The 17,334-nt window shown below is 35.8% G+C and overlaps 1 protein-coding gene across 1 annotated transcript in view; it reads left to right on the top strand.

Annotated features, from left to right (window-relative positions):
• IFT88 (intraflagellar transport 88) overlaps window positions 1-17,334 on the top strand; it is a 192,339-nt gene that overhangs the window by 5,354 nt on the left and 169,651 nt on the right. The window contains exons 3-7 of the mRNA XM_053708525.1: window positions 617-673; window positions 13,073-13,126; window positions 14,591-14,654; window positions 14,735-14,804; window positions 17,234-17,324. Of these exons, the coding sequence (XP_053564500.1) occupies window positions 617-673; window positions 13,073-13,126; window positions 14,591-14,654; window positions 14,735-14,804; window positions 17,234-17,324 (336 nt within the window). The remainder of the gene's footprint in view (window positions 1-616; window positions 674-13,072; window positions 13,127-14,590; window positions 14,655-14,734; window positions 14,805-17,233; window positions 17,325-17,334) is intronic.

The raw sequence follows: 17,334 nt of genomic DNA, 5'->3' as shown, positions 1-17,334 counted from the left end.
AAAAAAAAACAGCAACTTTTTGGGGCTCCTGCCCCTTTATAATGCTAATTACAAAAACACACCCTTATCCACCATCAACTATTAAAAAAAAGGACCAATCAGTACAAATATAGGAGGGGCATAACAGTACGTCAACCCACAAGAATAATTTTTTCACAAGAGCCCAACACTATTGTTACAAAAGGTCATAATTAAAAATAAGCTCTGCAGCCACAAATCAGCATTCACCAGTAGTGGATTTTTGCTACTGAGCCTACCTAGGTATGCTTTTCTACAAAGGATAGAAGTAAATGGGAAAACTGTTTAAAATAATATGCTCTATTTAAATCACAAAAGAAAACGTTTAGATTTTATATCCATTTTAATTACATGTTTAACCCCTTAGCAGGTGTTAAATACAGTTATATGAAGACAAATTATTAAATCCTTTAACACATTAAGATTTTTTTTTTTTGTTGTTGTTGCACTTTACGTTCCATTATAAGAGGGTCCATATAACACAGGTTGGAACTTTAGATCATTTGTAATACTAGTCACTGATATTCTAGATATTCTGTATTTATGTGTAAAACACTGACTGTGTGAAATTAACAAGTATGTAATATTTTCTTTTCAGATTACTGCAAAGCATCCTGGGACAGCAGCTGCGCGCCCGCTGGGCACTGCCTTTGGTGTAAGTTTAACACAGAAAAAAGAATTTAAGTGTCCTAAGCGCACGTGGCACAGCCTAAAGCCTGGTCCCAGAACAGTACCCTAGCGTACTGGATAAAGATACACAGTAAGAGAAGCGGGATTCAGCGCTAAAAAAGCTGAATAGGCAGACCGGCTATGTGAAATATAAATTAAAACAATTTAATAGACATCATGTGAAATATAAAATAAAACAAAATAAAACAATTTGTAAACAACAATATGGAACAAAAATACAATTTAAAAGCAGTTCATGGATCCATGATGTAGTGCAATTAAGATGAATTAAAAATAAAAATAGTAGTACAAATGCTAAAAGACAATAATAGAACGCCTATCTAAACGTTAAGATATGGAGCTAAAAATTCTCTCAGTCTAAAAAAGACCAATGACACTAAGATGTCAGAATAGAAGGGTCAATGGCGCTACAATATACAGGGGTGTGATGTGATATGCAGCAAATTACAAATCTTACAATATAGGTAATCAAACAGTGGTTCAAATAACAGTGTTCAAATAATACACAACATTTTGTGGTTGTGAGAGTGAATGAAGAAGATGAACAAATGGTATGTCCAAAAATGGTAGTCCAAATCCCCAAATTGGGGGTACAGGAATGAGTCTCTAAATACTTCAGTGATGTGATTCCTTCTATCCGGTGTAATAAAAATATATGTGCCAAAAGGGGAAAAAAAAAAGCTCAATGTGAATGGTTAAAAAAAAAAAAGGAAAATAATAGTGAAAAAAAGGCACAAATTAAAAAGTGAAGTGTATACACCAAATTCACAAAAATGCAAAAAATCCAAATGAGTGTGGTGGTGTGGATGATGATAAATAAATTGGCAAGGAAAATTAAAATCCACAAAAAATTACAACAAAAATAGTAAAAATACCTGTGAAAAGAAAAAAAGAATACAATAGTGCAAAACTGTTTGTACACAGTGTAGTAATGATGAAAGTATGCTCACCAGTATGTCGTCAACGCGTTTTGGCCTTATTGAGAAAGGCCCAATAAGGCCGAAACACGTTGACATACTGGTGAGCATTCTTTCATCATTACTACACTGTGTACAAACAGTTTTGCACTATTGTATTCTTTTTTTCTTTTCTTTTCACAGGTATTTTTACTATTTTTGTTGTAATTTTTTGTGGATTTTAATTTTCCTTGCCAATTTATTTATCATCATCCACACCACCACACTCATTTGGATTTTTTGCATTTTTGTGAATTTGGTGTATACACTTCACTTTTTAATTTGTGCCTTTTTTTCACTATTATTTTCCTTTTTTTTTTTTTTTGGACCATTCACATTGAGCTTTTTTTTTTTTTTTTCCCTTTTGGCACATATATTTTTACTACACCAGATAGAAGGAATCACATCACTGAAGTATTTAGAGACTCATTCCTGTACCCCCAATTTGGGGATTTGGACTACCATTTTTGGACATACCATTTGTTCATCTTCTTCATTCACTCTCACAACCACAAAATGTTGTGTATTATTTGAACACTGTTATTTGAACCACTGTTTGATTACCTATATTGTAAGATTTGTAATTTTCTGCATATCACATCACACCCCTGTATATTGTAGCGCCATTGACCCTTCTATTCTGACATCTTAGTGTCATTGGTCTTTTTTAGACTGAGAGAATTTTTAGCTCCATATCTTAACGTTTAGATAGGAGTTCTATTATTGTCTTTTAGCATTTGTACTACTATTTTTATTTTTAATTGCACTACATCATGGATCCATGAACTGCTTTTAAATTGTATTTTTGTTCCATATTGTTGTTTACAAATTGTTTTATTTTGTTTTATTTTATATTTCACATGATGTCTATTAAATTGTTTCAATTTATATTTCACATAGCCGGTCTGCCTATTCAGCTTTTTTAGCGCCGAATCCCGCTTCTCTTACTTTGGTGTAAGTTTCACCATCGCACTGTCACATTACAACACACTTCAGATTCCAAAGAATCTGCCAAAACTCATTATCTCTCACCAGCATCATTCATTTCTTTCTGGTTATTCCCTAAACATCACATTTTATATCAGCCGTCTGTAATCTAATATAATGAGATCAGTTATAGAGTGTGAAACAATTTAGAACCATTTATTAGCGACTACTGAAAGCAAACGTGGCAGTATGTAGAAATAAAAATAAATAGAAAAATTACCTCACATAAGTAGTTTTTCTTAGTTTTAAAGGGACAGTCTACTCCAAAATGTTTATAGTTTAAAAAGATAGATAATCCCTTTTATTACCCATTCCACAGTTTGGCATAACCAACACTGTTATATCAATATACATTTTACCTCTGTACCTACTTTGTATCTAAGCCTCTGCAGACTTCCCCCTTATCTCAGTGCTATTTTAAAACTTGCCTTTTAGCTAATTAGTGATGACTCATGTATAACACCACAGGAGTGAGCACATTGTTATCTATGTGGCATACATGAACTAGCATTTCTTCCTGTGAAAATATATAATAATGCTCTGAGATAAGAGGCGGCCTGTAGTGGCTTAGAAAAAGGCAGACATTTAGAGGTTTAAAGGTTATAAAGTATATTAATATAACAATGTTGGTTGTGCAAAGCTGGGGAATGGGCAGTAAAGGCGTCATCTATCTTTTTAAACATTACAAATTTTGGAGTAGACTGACCCTTTAAGTTGTTTACTGTCCCTTTATTTAAATATGTTTTAATAAACAGTCCAATAAAGAATTAAAGGCATATGAAACACACAAAAAAATATTTTTGTGATTCAGACAGAGCATACAATTTTTTTTATTATTTCTATTATGACATTTTCTTTGTTTCCATGGTATTCTTTTTGAAGATATACCTAGGTAGGTGTCTGGCGCACTAGATGGCAGCACTATTTCCTCTTGAAAATAGATAATATTCTTACAAAACTGCTGCCATATAGTGCTCCCAGAAATGAACTGGCTCCTAAGCATACATTCTTGCTTTGCAACAAAAGATGCCAATAGAATGAAGAAGAATTGATAACAGAAGTAAACTAGAAAGTTGTTTAAAATCGCATGGTTTATCTGGATCATGAAAGAAAAAATTGGGGGGTTTATATCCCTTTAAATATTAAAGGGACAGTCTACTCCAAAATTGTTTAAAAAGATAGATAATCCCTTTATTACCCTTTCCCCAGTTTTGCACAGCCCACATAGTTATATTAAAGGGACAATAAACACCAGAATTTTTGTTTTTTAAAAAGGTAGATAATCCCTTTATTACCCATTCCCCAATTTTGCATAACCAACACAGTTATAATAATATACTTTTTACCTCTGTGATTACCTTGTATCTATGCCTCTGCAAACTGCCCCCTTATTTCAGTTCTTTTGACAGACTTGCATTTTTAGCCAATCAGTGCTGACTCCTAGGAGCTTCACGTGCCTGGGCTCAATGTTATCTATATGAAACACATGAACTAACGCCCTCTAGTGGTGAAAAACTGTCAACATGCTTTCAGATTAGAGGCAGTCTTCAAGGTCTAAGAAATTAGCATATGAACCTCCTAGATTTAGCTTTCAATTAAGAATACCAAGAGAACAAAGCAAAATTGGTAATAAAAGTAAATTGGAAAGTTGTTTAAAATTACATGCCCTATTTAAATCATGAAAGATTTTTTTTACTTTAATGTCCCTTTAAAGGGACCTATAACACCTTCTAAAATTGTTTTAACTAACTTATATTTACTAATAATAACAAAGTAATCATGAATCCCTATTCTTGCCGCTCAGTTTACCCCAAACAGTGCAATAAAAGTGTCTTTAATTAGACTGCTGATCTGCCCCTTGGTGATGCTATGTACGCCACCATATTGCCACACGGGCACAGCAGTCACGTAATTGTGCATGGCAGATAATATTATTAAGTTTAGAGAAGGATTACAAGAATGCTCTCTCACAGTGGTGCTGAGTGCTGTAATTAGCTGTATGAACATTTTTCATATGTGCCTCTTATTTATATAAATAAATATTCTGTTGTGCATGCATTTTATTAACTTCAAAGAATTCAAAACGTTTTCTAAGCTAGAAGAAATACGTCTGTCTGCACAATTGAGAGAAACAAACGAAGGAATGGATACAGCGCCAAAATGCCTAGGGATGGATATACAAACTGCCACTGCGTTAAAAGTACAGATTTATTACAATCAGATAAAACAATAAATGACATAAATGTTAAAATGAAATAAAATCAAATAGTAATATATAGAGAGTGGAATAATGTTGTCTATAAAATTAGCACTGGGTCTAAGGCGAACAATATAGACCAAATGTTTAGAAATTCATTAATATGGAGATACTAAAAGCATAAAATTACTCTAAGACTCAAAAGATGCCTAACATGCTGATAATCAACGAGATGTAAGATTATCTAGGACTGACCATGCCAGCTAAGCACTCAGGTGGTGGGAAAGCTAATATGTGGGGCTGCTAGTCAGATGATATAATGTGTCAGTTATGGATCCATAGTGTGGTATGCGCAGTGGTGAAATGTCAGGGAGGTGCGTATAGGATAATGTGAGTGATCCCAAATACAGAACCAGCCTTGGTTCAAATGCTTAGAAGCAACCAATGGACAAACACAATAAGAAAAATACAATAAGAAAAATAAAAAACTCACAAGATAAATACAGAAATAGTGAGGGGAGACCTTGGAGGGGAATAATTAGTGTCCCAAAAAAGTGCCGAGTGATAGCTAATAACACAGGAGACTCTGACACAACTCAAAAAAGTCTAAAACTGCTCCAAAAAAACAGAGAACAAAAAATACTAATGTGACAAATCCAAAAAATGTTGTAAAAAATCCAAAAATGGTGTTCAACAAAGGGTGATAGGGAACAATGTTGGTGAAAATTGAAAAAAGGTAAAAACAAAAGTTAATTTGTAATCCAAGTGTTATCAAATAAGAGGTAATCCAAGTATTATCACATCAATACATAAAAACGAAATCCAAGTCTTATCACATCAAAGCAAAAAGATGAAAATTGAAATCCTAAGTGGTTTAACAAGAAAAAACGGTGTACAAGAAAAAACGGTGTACAAGAAAAAAGGTGTACAGGAAAGACCCGGGGATCCCAATGTAACTTGTGGCAATCAGCTGCTCTTTGTAACGTCCCTAGTAGATTCCTGTAACCCAGATATAAAACATAGCGTAATACAGTTAAAAATATAATAATCACAGTAGAAAGATGCTTACCAAAGGGTCTACGCGTTTTGGTCCTCAATAGACCTTTCTCAAGACTGATCCAGTGGTAAGCAGAGCATCTTTAAATAGGGGTTTTAATTGAATGCCCGGATGTGGCTTACAAAACATTCCACTTCCGGTTTCGCTTAACGTTTTAAAGTTGTGATCCCTTTATTGTAAGGTAATTGTAAGATCTAAGACATAGGGATTATATGTTAACACATTTAGTATCATATATAGGCTAGGATCGTGATATCGCTCCCGGTAATGTTATGCTGCATATTATTAGGTGCATCAAATTAAACAGACGTGACCTCATTTCCGGTTTATGGAATGGATCAATTCAGCCTGCCTCTATTAACTGTTTATCATTAAATGCATCAATATAGACAGACATTTCCGGTTTGCGGACCACATAGAGGTGATCAATTTAGCCCACCTCTATTCAGCTACCTCGCAAGTTAAAACTTGATTGCATTGTCAATTATAATTTTAGTACATCTGTTACATAGACGTTACGTCATTTCCGGTTTTCGGAGTTTGACAAAATAAAGTTTAGTAAAGCGTAAAATCGCTATTTGGACCGCCTCTATATATTAGATGGTCTGAAGATCACTATCATACACTCAGCGAATATTAATATGGCTAGACAAATGTGTGCGGTATTTGGATTCTATGATTTGGTCGTGGCATCATAACCCATTTATTGTTCTGGGGGGTGTGTATATACAGCCGCTATCATGATTGGTTAAATCTTGGTAGCTGTGTTGATCAGCGTAATAAATTGTCAGCCACGTATTGGAAAGTGGATTGATCCAGTACAGTGGAATTTAATTGGTGCAGTAAAAAACGGTTGTATTGTTATAGTCTCTTATAATATATAGACCAACCAGTTATGAGTGGTACACTATAATCAGATTGCTTAAGACATGGGGACAGTGGGGAAGTATTGCTGCAGCTTCATATTTAATAGGAATCTTATACGTTGAATTTGTAAACCAAGATCTATTAGAGGTGATATCACTTAGGATAGAGGCATAATATCGATTTAAGGAATAGCAAAGAGGATTTGGCATTTGGAATCCTAGTTAGGGTACTCCTCAAATAAATATATATTTGGTATGTGATACGTTTTGAAGTTACCTATAGGTATACACTATCCCTTTTTTGGATACACTATCAGTGGAGGGGCTAGTGTCAGCTGTAGAACCTTTTAAAACGAAAGGAGGGGGGAACTTGACATGTAAAGTCTAAGTTGAGGTCCTCCTAAAATGATTATTTACTTAGTATATGGTATGTATCTCGTTTATGATTGGTTTACTGCCATTAAAAATTGAGCATGATATCAGATGTCAAATACATTTAAGGAGACAGAATGTATGTATATGAACAGGGATTGATGAACTTCTCAGATATATACCGGAACCAGTAAGAGGTTTTGTTCAAGTGACATTTATATAGAGAGGTTCCTACAGATCAGTAGCTTAGTTTTTATACATTATATGATAATAGAATAATATACCATTAGTCCTTATGTGTCTGGAGTCGAATATAGTAATTCCTTAAGGAAGGGGGGGGGTTTCTATCTGTCCATCTTCCTGACTATCAGTCTTTGTATGTGGAGATTTAACTAGGTCTTAAGTAGATGTTTTCATGTATAGGGGGAGAGGTCTGGTGGAAGAAGAAACCTGACAGGTCGTTGGGATCATAGGTGGGCATAAGGATAAAGTCTCTCAACTAGTTGAAGAGGTGGGCAAGGTCCTCTCTATTGTTTAGACCTTTTGGGTGTAGACAGTCTAATAGGAAGATCCATTTCGATTCTGCTTTGAGAAGAGTTTTTTCAAAGTCCCCTCCTCTCCAATTTTTAATTACTTTTTGTATGCCCATAAACCTCATCTCCTGTATTTTGCCATTATGTTTATCTGCAAAATGCTTATAGAGTATGGTATCCTTATTTTGTTTTTCAATCAGCAATATATGCTCCCTAAGCGCGAACCTGGTCCCCATAGCTGTACCGCAGCCCAGCTACGCCAACTTGTATATGGGCAAATGGGAGAGTATCTTTTGGGACTCCTGCCCAGCGAGCGCGGACCTGATCCTCTACCGCAGATATATCGACGATGTTCTTATCATCTGGAAAGGTCCAATACAGGACCTTATATATACAATTGAGATTATGAACAAAAATGTTCTAAATCTAAAGTTTACCCATACTTGGAGCCCAAAGGAAATTGTCTTCTTGGACTTAAAAATAGAAGTCCAAAATAGCAAATGGGAAACGTCCACGTATTTTAAAACAGTTGATAGTAACAACTATGTGCATTATAACAGTTGCCACCATGAAAAGTGGATAAATAACATCCCCAAAAGTCAATTCCTAAGGGTCCGAAAAAATTGCTCTAACACCCAGACATGGGAGAAACAAGTAACTCGTCTAAAGGAAAAGTTTGTGGAAAGGGGCTACAAGGAGGAAGATCTTAACCTCAAGATAGAGGAAGTAAGAAGGGTGGAAAGAAAAGACTTAACAAAATATAAAGAAAAGAAAGGATACGGGATAGAAGGAAGACTCAATGTACCAATGATCACAGAGTACAGCAGCAACCGACATATTATGGAAAAAATCTTCAAGAAACACTGGCACCTGTTGAAAAATGATGAGATCATTGGAAATCTACTCCCTGATCGACCAAACTTTGTATATAAAAAAACAGGAAATCTTAAAAACATATTAGCTCCAAGCCTGCTCCGAAAGAAAAAACAAAAACACATGACCTACAGGGAAAACCACTTAAAGGCTTTTTCCCATGCCCCTCTTGCAAAGCTTGCAAAAGAGGGATTAAGACCAAACAATTTCATTCAACCCAAACTGGAGAAGAATTTGCAATTAAGGATCTTATCAGATGCAAAGACACAGGGGTCATCTATCTCATTGAGTGCTCCTGTGGCCTCCAGTATATTGGCCAGACCTCAAGAAGTCTCAGAGATAGGCTTAGGGAGCATATATTGCTGATTGAAAAACAAAATAAGGATACCATACTCTATAAGCATTTTGCAGATAAACATAATGGCAAAATACAGGAGATGAGGTTTATGGGCATACAAAAAGTAATTAAAAATTGGAGAGGAGGGGACTTTGAAAAAACTCTTCTCAAAGCAGAATCGAAATGGATCTTCCTATTAGACTGTCTACACCCAAAAGGTCTAAACAATAGAGAGGACCTTGCCCACCTCTTCAACTAGTTGAGAGACTTTATCCTTATGCCCACCTATGATCCCAACGACCTGTCAGGTTTCTTCTTCCACCAGACCTCTCCCCCTATACATGAAAACATCTACTTAAGACCTAGTTAAATCTCCACATACAAAGACTGATAGTCAGGAAGATGGACAGATAGAAACCCCCCCCCCCTTCCTTAAGGAATTACTATATTCGACTCCAGACACATAAGGACTAATGGTATATTATCCTATTATCATATAATGTATAAAAACTAAGCTACTGATCTGTAGGAACCTCTCTATATAAATGTCACTTGAACAAAACCTCTTACTGGTTCCGGTATATATCCGAGAAGTTCATCAATCCCTGTTCATATACATACATTCTGTCTCCTTAAATGTATTTGACATCTGATATCATGCTCTATTTTTAATGGCAGTAAACCAATCATAAACGAGATACATACCATATACTAAGTAAATAATCATTTTAGGAGGACCTCAACTTAGACTTTACATGTCAAGTTCCCCCCTCCTTTCGTTTTAAAAGGTTCTACAGCTGACACTAGCCCCTCCACTGATAGTGTATCCAAAAAAGGGATAGTGTATACCTATAGGTAACTTCAAACGTATCACATACCAAATATATATTTATTTGAGGAGTACCCTAACTAGGATTCCAAATTCCAAATCCTCTTTGCTATTCCTTAAATCGATATTATGCCTCTATCCTAAGTGATATCACCTCTAATAGATCTTGGTTTACAAATTCAACGTATAAGATTCCTATTAAATATGAAGCTGCAGCAATACTTCCCCACTGTCCCCATGTCTTAAGCAATCTGATTATAGTGTACCACTCATAACTGGTTGGTCTATATATTATAAGAGACTATAACAATACAACCGTTTTTTACTGCACCTATTAAATTCCACTGTACTGGATCAATCCACTTTCCAATACGTGGCTGACAATTTATTACGCTGATCAACACAGCTACCAAGATTTAACCAATCATGATAGCGGCTGTATATACACACCCCCCAGAACAATAAATGGGTTATGATGCCACGACCAAATCATAGAATCCAAATACCGCACACATTTGTCTAGCCATATTAATATTCGCTGAGTGTATGATAGTGATCTTCAGACCATCTAATATATAGAGGCGGTCCAAATAGCGATTTTACGCTTTACTAAACTTTATTTTGTCAAACTCCGAAAACCGGAAATGACGTAACGTCTATGTAACAGATGTACTAAAATTATAATTGACAATGCAATCAAGTTTTAACTTGCGAGGTAGCTGAATAGAGGTGGGCTAAATTGATCACCTCTATGTGGTCCGCAAACCGGAAATGTCTGTCTATATTGATGCATTTAATGATAAACAGTTAATAGAGGCAGGCTGAATTGATCCATTCCATAAACCGGAAATGAGGTCACGTCTGTTTAATTTGATGCACCTAATAATATGCAGCATAACATTACCGGGAGCGATATCACGATCCTAGCCTATATATGATACTAAATGTGTTAACATATAATCCCTATGTCTTAGATCTTACAATTACCTTACAATAAAGGGATCACAACTTTAAAACGTTAAGCGAAACCGGAAGTGGAATGTTTTGTAAGCCACATCCGGGCATTCAATTAAAACCCCTATTTAAAGATGCTCTGCTTACCACTGGATCAGTCTTGAGAAAGGTCTATTGAGGACCAAAACGCGTAGACCCTTTGGTAAGCATCTTTCTACTGTGATTATTATATTTTTAACTGTATTACGCTATGTTTTATATCTGGGTTACAGGAATCTACTAGGGACGTTACAAAGAGCAGCTGATTGCCACAAGTTACATTGGGATCCCCGGGTCTTTCCTGTACACCTTTTTTCTTGTACACCGTTTTTTCTTGTACACCGTTTTTTCTTGTTAAACCACTTAGGATTTCAATTTTCATCTTTTTGCTTTGATGTGATAAGACTTGGATTTCGTTTTTATGTATTGATGTGATAATACTTGGATTACCTCTTATTTGATAACACTTGGATTACAAATTAACTTTTGTTTTTACCTTTTTTCAATTTTCACCAACATTGTTCCCTATCACCCTTTGTTGAACACCATTTTTGGATTTTTTACAACATTTTTTGGATTTGTCACATTAGTATTTTTTGTTCTCTGTTTTTTTGGAGCAGTTTTAGACTTTTTTGAGTTGTGTCAGAGTCTCCTGTGTTATTAGCTATCACTCTGCACTTTTTTGGGACACTAATTATTCCCCTCCAAGGTCTCCCCTCACTATTTCTGTATTTATCTTGTGAGTTTTTTATTTTTCTTATTGTATTTTTCTTATTGTGTTTGTCCATTGGTTGCTTCTAAGCATTTGAACCAAGGCTGGTTCTGTATTTGGGATCACTCACATTATCCTATACGCACCTCCCTGACATTTCACCACTGCGCATACCACACTATGGATCCATAACTGACACATTATATCATCTGACTAGCAGCCCCACATATTAGCTTTCCCACCACCTGAGTGCTTAGCTGGCATGGTCAGTCCTAGATAATCTTACATCTCGTTGATTATCAGCATGTTAGGCATCTTTTGAGTCTGAGAGTAATTTTATGCTTTTAGTATCTCCATATTAATGAATTTCTAAACATTTGGTCTATATTGTTCGCCTTAGACCCAGTGCTAATTTTATAGACAACATTATTCCACTCTCTATATATTACTATTTGATTTTATTTCATTTTAACATTTATGTCATTTATTGTTTTTTATCTGATTGTAATAAATCTGTACTTTTAACGCAGTGGCAGTTTGTATATCCATCCCTAGGCCTTTTGGCGCTGTATCCATTCCTTCGTTTGTTTCTCTCAATTGTGCAGACAGACGTATTTCTTCTAGCTTAGAAAACGTTTTGAATTCTTTGAAGTTAATAAAATGCATGCACAACAGAATATTTATTTATATAAATAAGAGGCACATATGAAAAATGTTCATACAGCTAATTACAGCACTCGGCACCACTGTTAGAGAGCATTCTTGTAATCCTCATGTGCATCACGTGACTACTGTGCCTGTGAGCAACGTGCGTTACAACATGGCAGCACTGAGCTCAGTATCACCATTCTGTTTAACAATACTTTTCTTGAATACAATGGGGGTAAGCTGCACAGACTGCCTACAAATCCTTTTACTAAATTTGTAGTAGATTTATGGACTGAAAGCAGAAGTTAGTTTGCAGAATCTGCATCAGGTGTTTAGTGTCCCTTTAATATACTTTTTACCTCTGTGATTACTTTGTATCTGCAGACAGCCACCTTATCTCAGGGCTATTTATTTATTAACCGACTTGCATTTAGCCAATTAGTGTTGCGTTCTGCACAACTCCACTGGAGTGAGCACAATGTTATCTGTATGGCCCACATGAACTAGCAGTATCTTGTGAAAAGCTAATAAAAATGCTTGTGTTAACAGGCTGTCTGCAGTGGCCTAGAAATAGGCAGAAACGCAGAGGTTTACATTTTATAAAATATATTAATATAACAATGCTGGTTGTGCAAAGCTGGGGAATGGGTAATTAGGGCATTAAACAATAACTATTTTGGTGTAGACTGTACCTTTTAAATAAGGAACAGTCTTTATAACAAATCAGACCCAGGATTGCTCCAGAACAGTAGGTTACATATTTTAACCCCCCCCCCCAGCTTTGTAATGACTGTGATTAGTATGCATATTTCCTTTTTTTTTTTTTAACATGCATCTATTTCATTATTTAGCCAATCTAATGCAGCCAGAACTACAGCATTTGGTGACGCTTTACATATAGATTAAAATAATAATAATCAAGAAGGTCTCAGTCCATTACTGTGTAATAACGTTATCAAGCTCATAGTAAAGACAATCTTTTACATTATAGTGTTTCTTTTCAGCCTAGAGTGAATCTGTCATCATCCATGGGAAGACCTATGACTGGAGCCGTGCAGGTAATACTATACATCACAAACTATCCTCAGATAGTAAGCTAGGATTTACCATCACTAAAAATAAAGTGGACTTTAAGTGATAAGTTACTAAACAATAATGGTGCTAAACTCACCCTGTCTCTGTCACGGCACCTCGCTAATGTCAGCGCCTCCGGCAGGCCAGGACACAATGCTCTTTACCAATGAGGTGATGTTTCCACCTCTAAACCAATAGCCGTGCTAACATACAGAACACTGTCAGATGACAAGCACGGCTATTGGTTTAGAGATTGAAACCTCATCTCATTGAGAGAAGAGCGTTGTGTCGTCGTGGGTGGCCAGAGGCGCAGTGTCTAGCGAGGAGCCGTGGCACAGAAAGGGGGAGTTTAACACCCTTTTCTTTTTTTTTTTGCCCACTGCTTTGTAACCAATCACACAAGAGCAGGGGCATCAGTCACCCTGGTTGGATTAGTCCAGAGTGATTTTAAAAAGCAAGTTTAGTGTTGGAGGAGAGTTTTTAAGAAACAGCCCGCAGGAGCTACAAAGTTGCATCTGCAGCTGGATAAATGGGATACTTTACCGTACTTTGAATGACTGTGTACACAACCTGTATTATGTATATAACGCAATATTTTAAATACATTTTTTAGTTCTACTGTCCCCTTAAAGTTCATTTAAAGGGACAGTCTACTCTAAAAAAAATATTGTTTAAAAAGATAATACCCATTCCCCAGTTTTGCACAACCAACATGGTTATATTAATATACTTTTGGCCTCTGTGACAACCTTGTATCTAAGCCTCTGCAGACTGCCTCCTTATTTCAGTGCTATTTACAGACTTGCATTTTAGCCAATTAGTGCTGACTCATTATTGATTGTATATAATTGTGTTTAAACCCTGCAAAGCAATGCATTACTGGTTGCTAGCTCTCAGTGGTGCATTGCTGCTTCTGAGCCTACCTAAGTATGCTTTTAAACAATGGACACCAAGTGAAGAAAGGAAATTCGGCAATAGAATGTCCTTTTCTTCATAAATGGAAAGAGTCCACAGCTGCATTCATTGCTTTTGGGAAATAAGAACCTGGCCACCAGGAGGAGGCAAAGACACCAAGCCAAAGGCTTAAATACTCCTCCCACTCCTTCCTCCCTCAGTCATTCTTTGCCTTTCGTCCCAGAAGGTTGGCAGAGAAGTGTCAAAAGTTTGTTTTGTCTCTTATGACTTTTCGACAAGGGATGGGAGTTTTAAGTAATCCTATCAGTCGCCAGGTTCTTATTTCCCAAACGTAATGAATGCAGCTGTTGACTCTTTCCTTCTTAAGAAAATAAAATTATCAGGTAAGCATAATTTAAGTTTTTAAGTCTAATGCGATATTAGTTGTTAGTAGACTGACACAAAGTGCTATTAATTATTTGGGGATTATGGTTACTGAAAACCGTTCTATAATGAGTCATATCATCATCAGAAGTATTTTGTTTACCTTGTAGGATGGTGTAGCTCGACCTATGACAGCGGTGCATGCAGCTGGTTACACAAAGGCTGCATTCAAAGGTACAATCTTTGAGAAGAATACCGTTTTTTTTTTTCTAGATATGAACGCATTTCATAGAACTTTGTCTCTTGGCTTCTAGGTTCTGCATTTGATCCCCTTGGTCAGTCACGTGGTCCTGCTCCTCCTCTGGAAGCCAAAAATGAAGAGACGTAAGTTACTGCTAGCTTTTGAATGTATTATCTGAGTCTTTCTGTGAATGGACCCTTGACATACCTAAAAATGCTGGCTACAGTTATTTTAACTTCTTTGGCCAATATAGAGTATCTGACTCTTTTTTTTTTTTCAGTATTCTTATTTGTCCTGTTACCTGCACTTCTTCAACACTGTCAGATATTTTATCAACTATTGCTAATTCTTGCTAACTACTGTATACTGAATTAGGGATATGACAATATAATTTATTTTATTTTATTTTACTATTTTATTAAAAGAGCATGGCTTAACCATCTCACCTCCCTCCCCTCCAAGTCACTAGGCCGTCCAACTTTCTGTAGGGATCTGTCATCTGCCCTCATATGCACCGATCGGGCTCTGTTTCCATATGCAGACAGCTCAGGAAGAGCAGCTCTCGGCTGTATATGCAGTTGCGACATATATATATAAACGTTATGCGGTACGATGGGCTTTGCCTGACGTATCTATATGTCCTATTGGGTCAAGGGGTTAAGCCAAATAGGAGACAGAACAGTTGTACACTAGGTTTTGCTTTTTAAATTGAAAATAGTTGAATGTGTTAGAGTATTTTATTATTGTACTGTTGCTTGCATATAACTTTATGAACCTGTTAAAGGGATATTAAAGTTTTTTTGTTTTTTTTTATGCGTCGGACATTGTTTACTGCAATGCAAAAGATTTGCATGCAATAAGAGACAGTAAACACCTTGTAATAAAAAGGCATTTCTGCTGGGTTGCTATAGAATACTATACCAGCCAAGTCTAAACATTTTGTAAAATCTAATTAATATCTTGTTTGCTGAAATTATTTTTCAATAGTCAACTCCACCCACCACTTATTCGATTACATTCCACCCAGCGTCAGATAAATGTGTGTCAATGTTGTGACTCGTGGAACCCCCCCCCCCCCCCCCCACCACCACTTATTTGGAGGAGCTATTAAATCTGTCATTTTATAAGAACAATATGTTGTGTATTCAATGGACACACCCTTGAAAAGCTTCTTTAATGTTGTGGCCAATTAGGAACAGATATAAGCTTCTGTACATATCAGCCAATCACTGTGCAGTGTCAGTATTCTGCATTCTGGCCTCTCTTGGGTGATTAAAATAAAAGCAAAAGCAGACAAAATAAATAATGAACGTTTTTATGTTTGTTTTCTGCTATGCATAATATTTTGTTATAATTTTAAATAGCTCCAGAGTGGCAATTTACTACTGGGTGCTAGCTGAACACATATGGTTAGCCAATGACATGAAGCATATATGTGAAGCTAACAGCCAGCTAGTTCCCAGTAGTGCAATAATACTTTTGATCCTACCTAGGTATGTTATTCAACAAAAGATAGCAAAGAATAAAGCAAATTCAATAATATAAGTATATTGACAAGTATCTTAAAATTGCATGCTCTATTTTAATCATGAATGGTTCAAGTTGTTTTGTAACTTTGTATCATGGATAGGATTAAAGAGACATTCAGCTAAAGATGTATCCCACCATAGAATGTTTACGCAAGAAAAACAAAGCAACATTGCAGTATAAATGTTTTATTTAATTTGTGAGATTTTGCTGTGAAATCCCTTTAAAAATAGTGCTCCCTCCACAGTGGATGGAGTATCCCCAGCATACTTAAAGGGACATGAAACCCACATTTTTTCTTTCATGATTCAGATAGGGCATATTATTTTAAACAACTTTCCAGTTTACTTCTATTATCTAATTTGTTTTGCCATCTTGGTATTCTTTGTTGAAAAGGATATCTAGGTAGGGTCAGGAGCTGCTGTTTGGTGGCAGCACATATATGCCTCTTGTTATTGGCTCACCCAATGTGTTAATTAGCTGCCTGCTAATTCTTTTTCAACAAAGAATACCAAGCAAATGAGAAAATAAAAGTAGATTGGAAAGTTGTTTAAAATTGTATTCTCTTTCTGAATCATGAAAGATAATTTTTTGGGGTTTCATGTTCCTTTAAGTTTAATTATGTTTGCCCAACCCTACAACATGCTACAGTGTCCCTAACTGGCCACGGCAAAGGAACTAGAAACTAGAATTCCGTCAGGAGTTTTCACATGTGCAACCCTGAATTGCTTTTGATTAGCAAAAACTTGTAAATTGTGCTATTTGAAAACCATTTTTATACAGGTCTTGTTGCAATGTAGTGCTTAGTTATTAATTCTACATGGATATATAAAAATACTTCATAGTCCCTTTTTAAGGTCACTCCTTTTCATACAAAATAAATAAACTTTTATATTGTTTAAAACCATAAATATTTTAGAGTTTACTATTTCTTTCTGAGAGCTCCATCCTCTTTATACCGGATGGTATTGGCAGAATTTTTTTAATCCAAATCCTGGGTATGTTTACTAGAACAGTGTTGAATTTTCTACACATGTTGTTTTAGTCCAGAAGAAAAAATAAGGCAACTGGAGAAAAAAATTAATGAACTGATTGAAGAAAGCTGCATTGCCAACAGCCGTGGTGACTTAAAACTGGTGAGAATTT

This window comes from Bombina bombina, chromosome 3 (assembly GCF_027579735.1).
Source record: "Bombina bombina isolate aBomBom1 chromosome 3, aBomBom1.pri, whole genome shotgun sequence".
Classification (NCBI taxonomy): domain Eukaryota; kingdom Metazoa; phylum Chordata; class Amphibia; order Anura; family Bombinatoridae; genus Bombina; species Bombina bombina.
The sequence above is the reverse complement of the archived record's forward strand: the minus strand, read 5'-3'. Positions and strand labels throughout refer to the sequence as shown.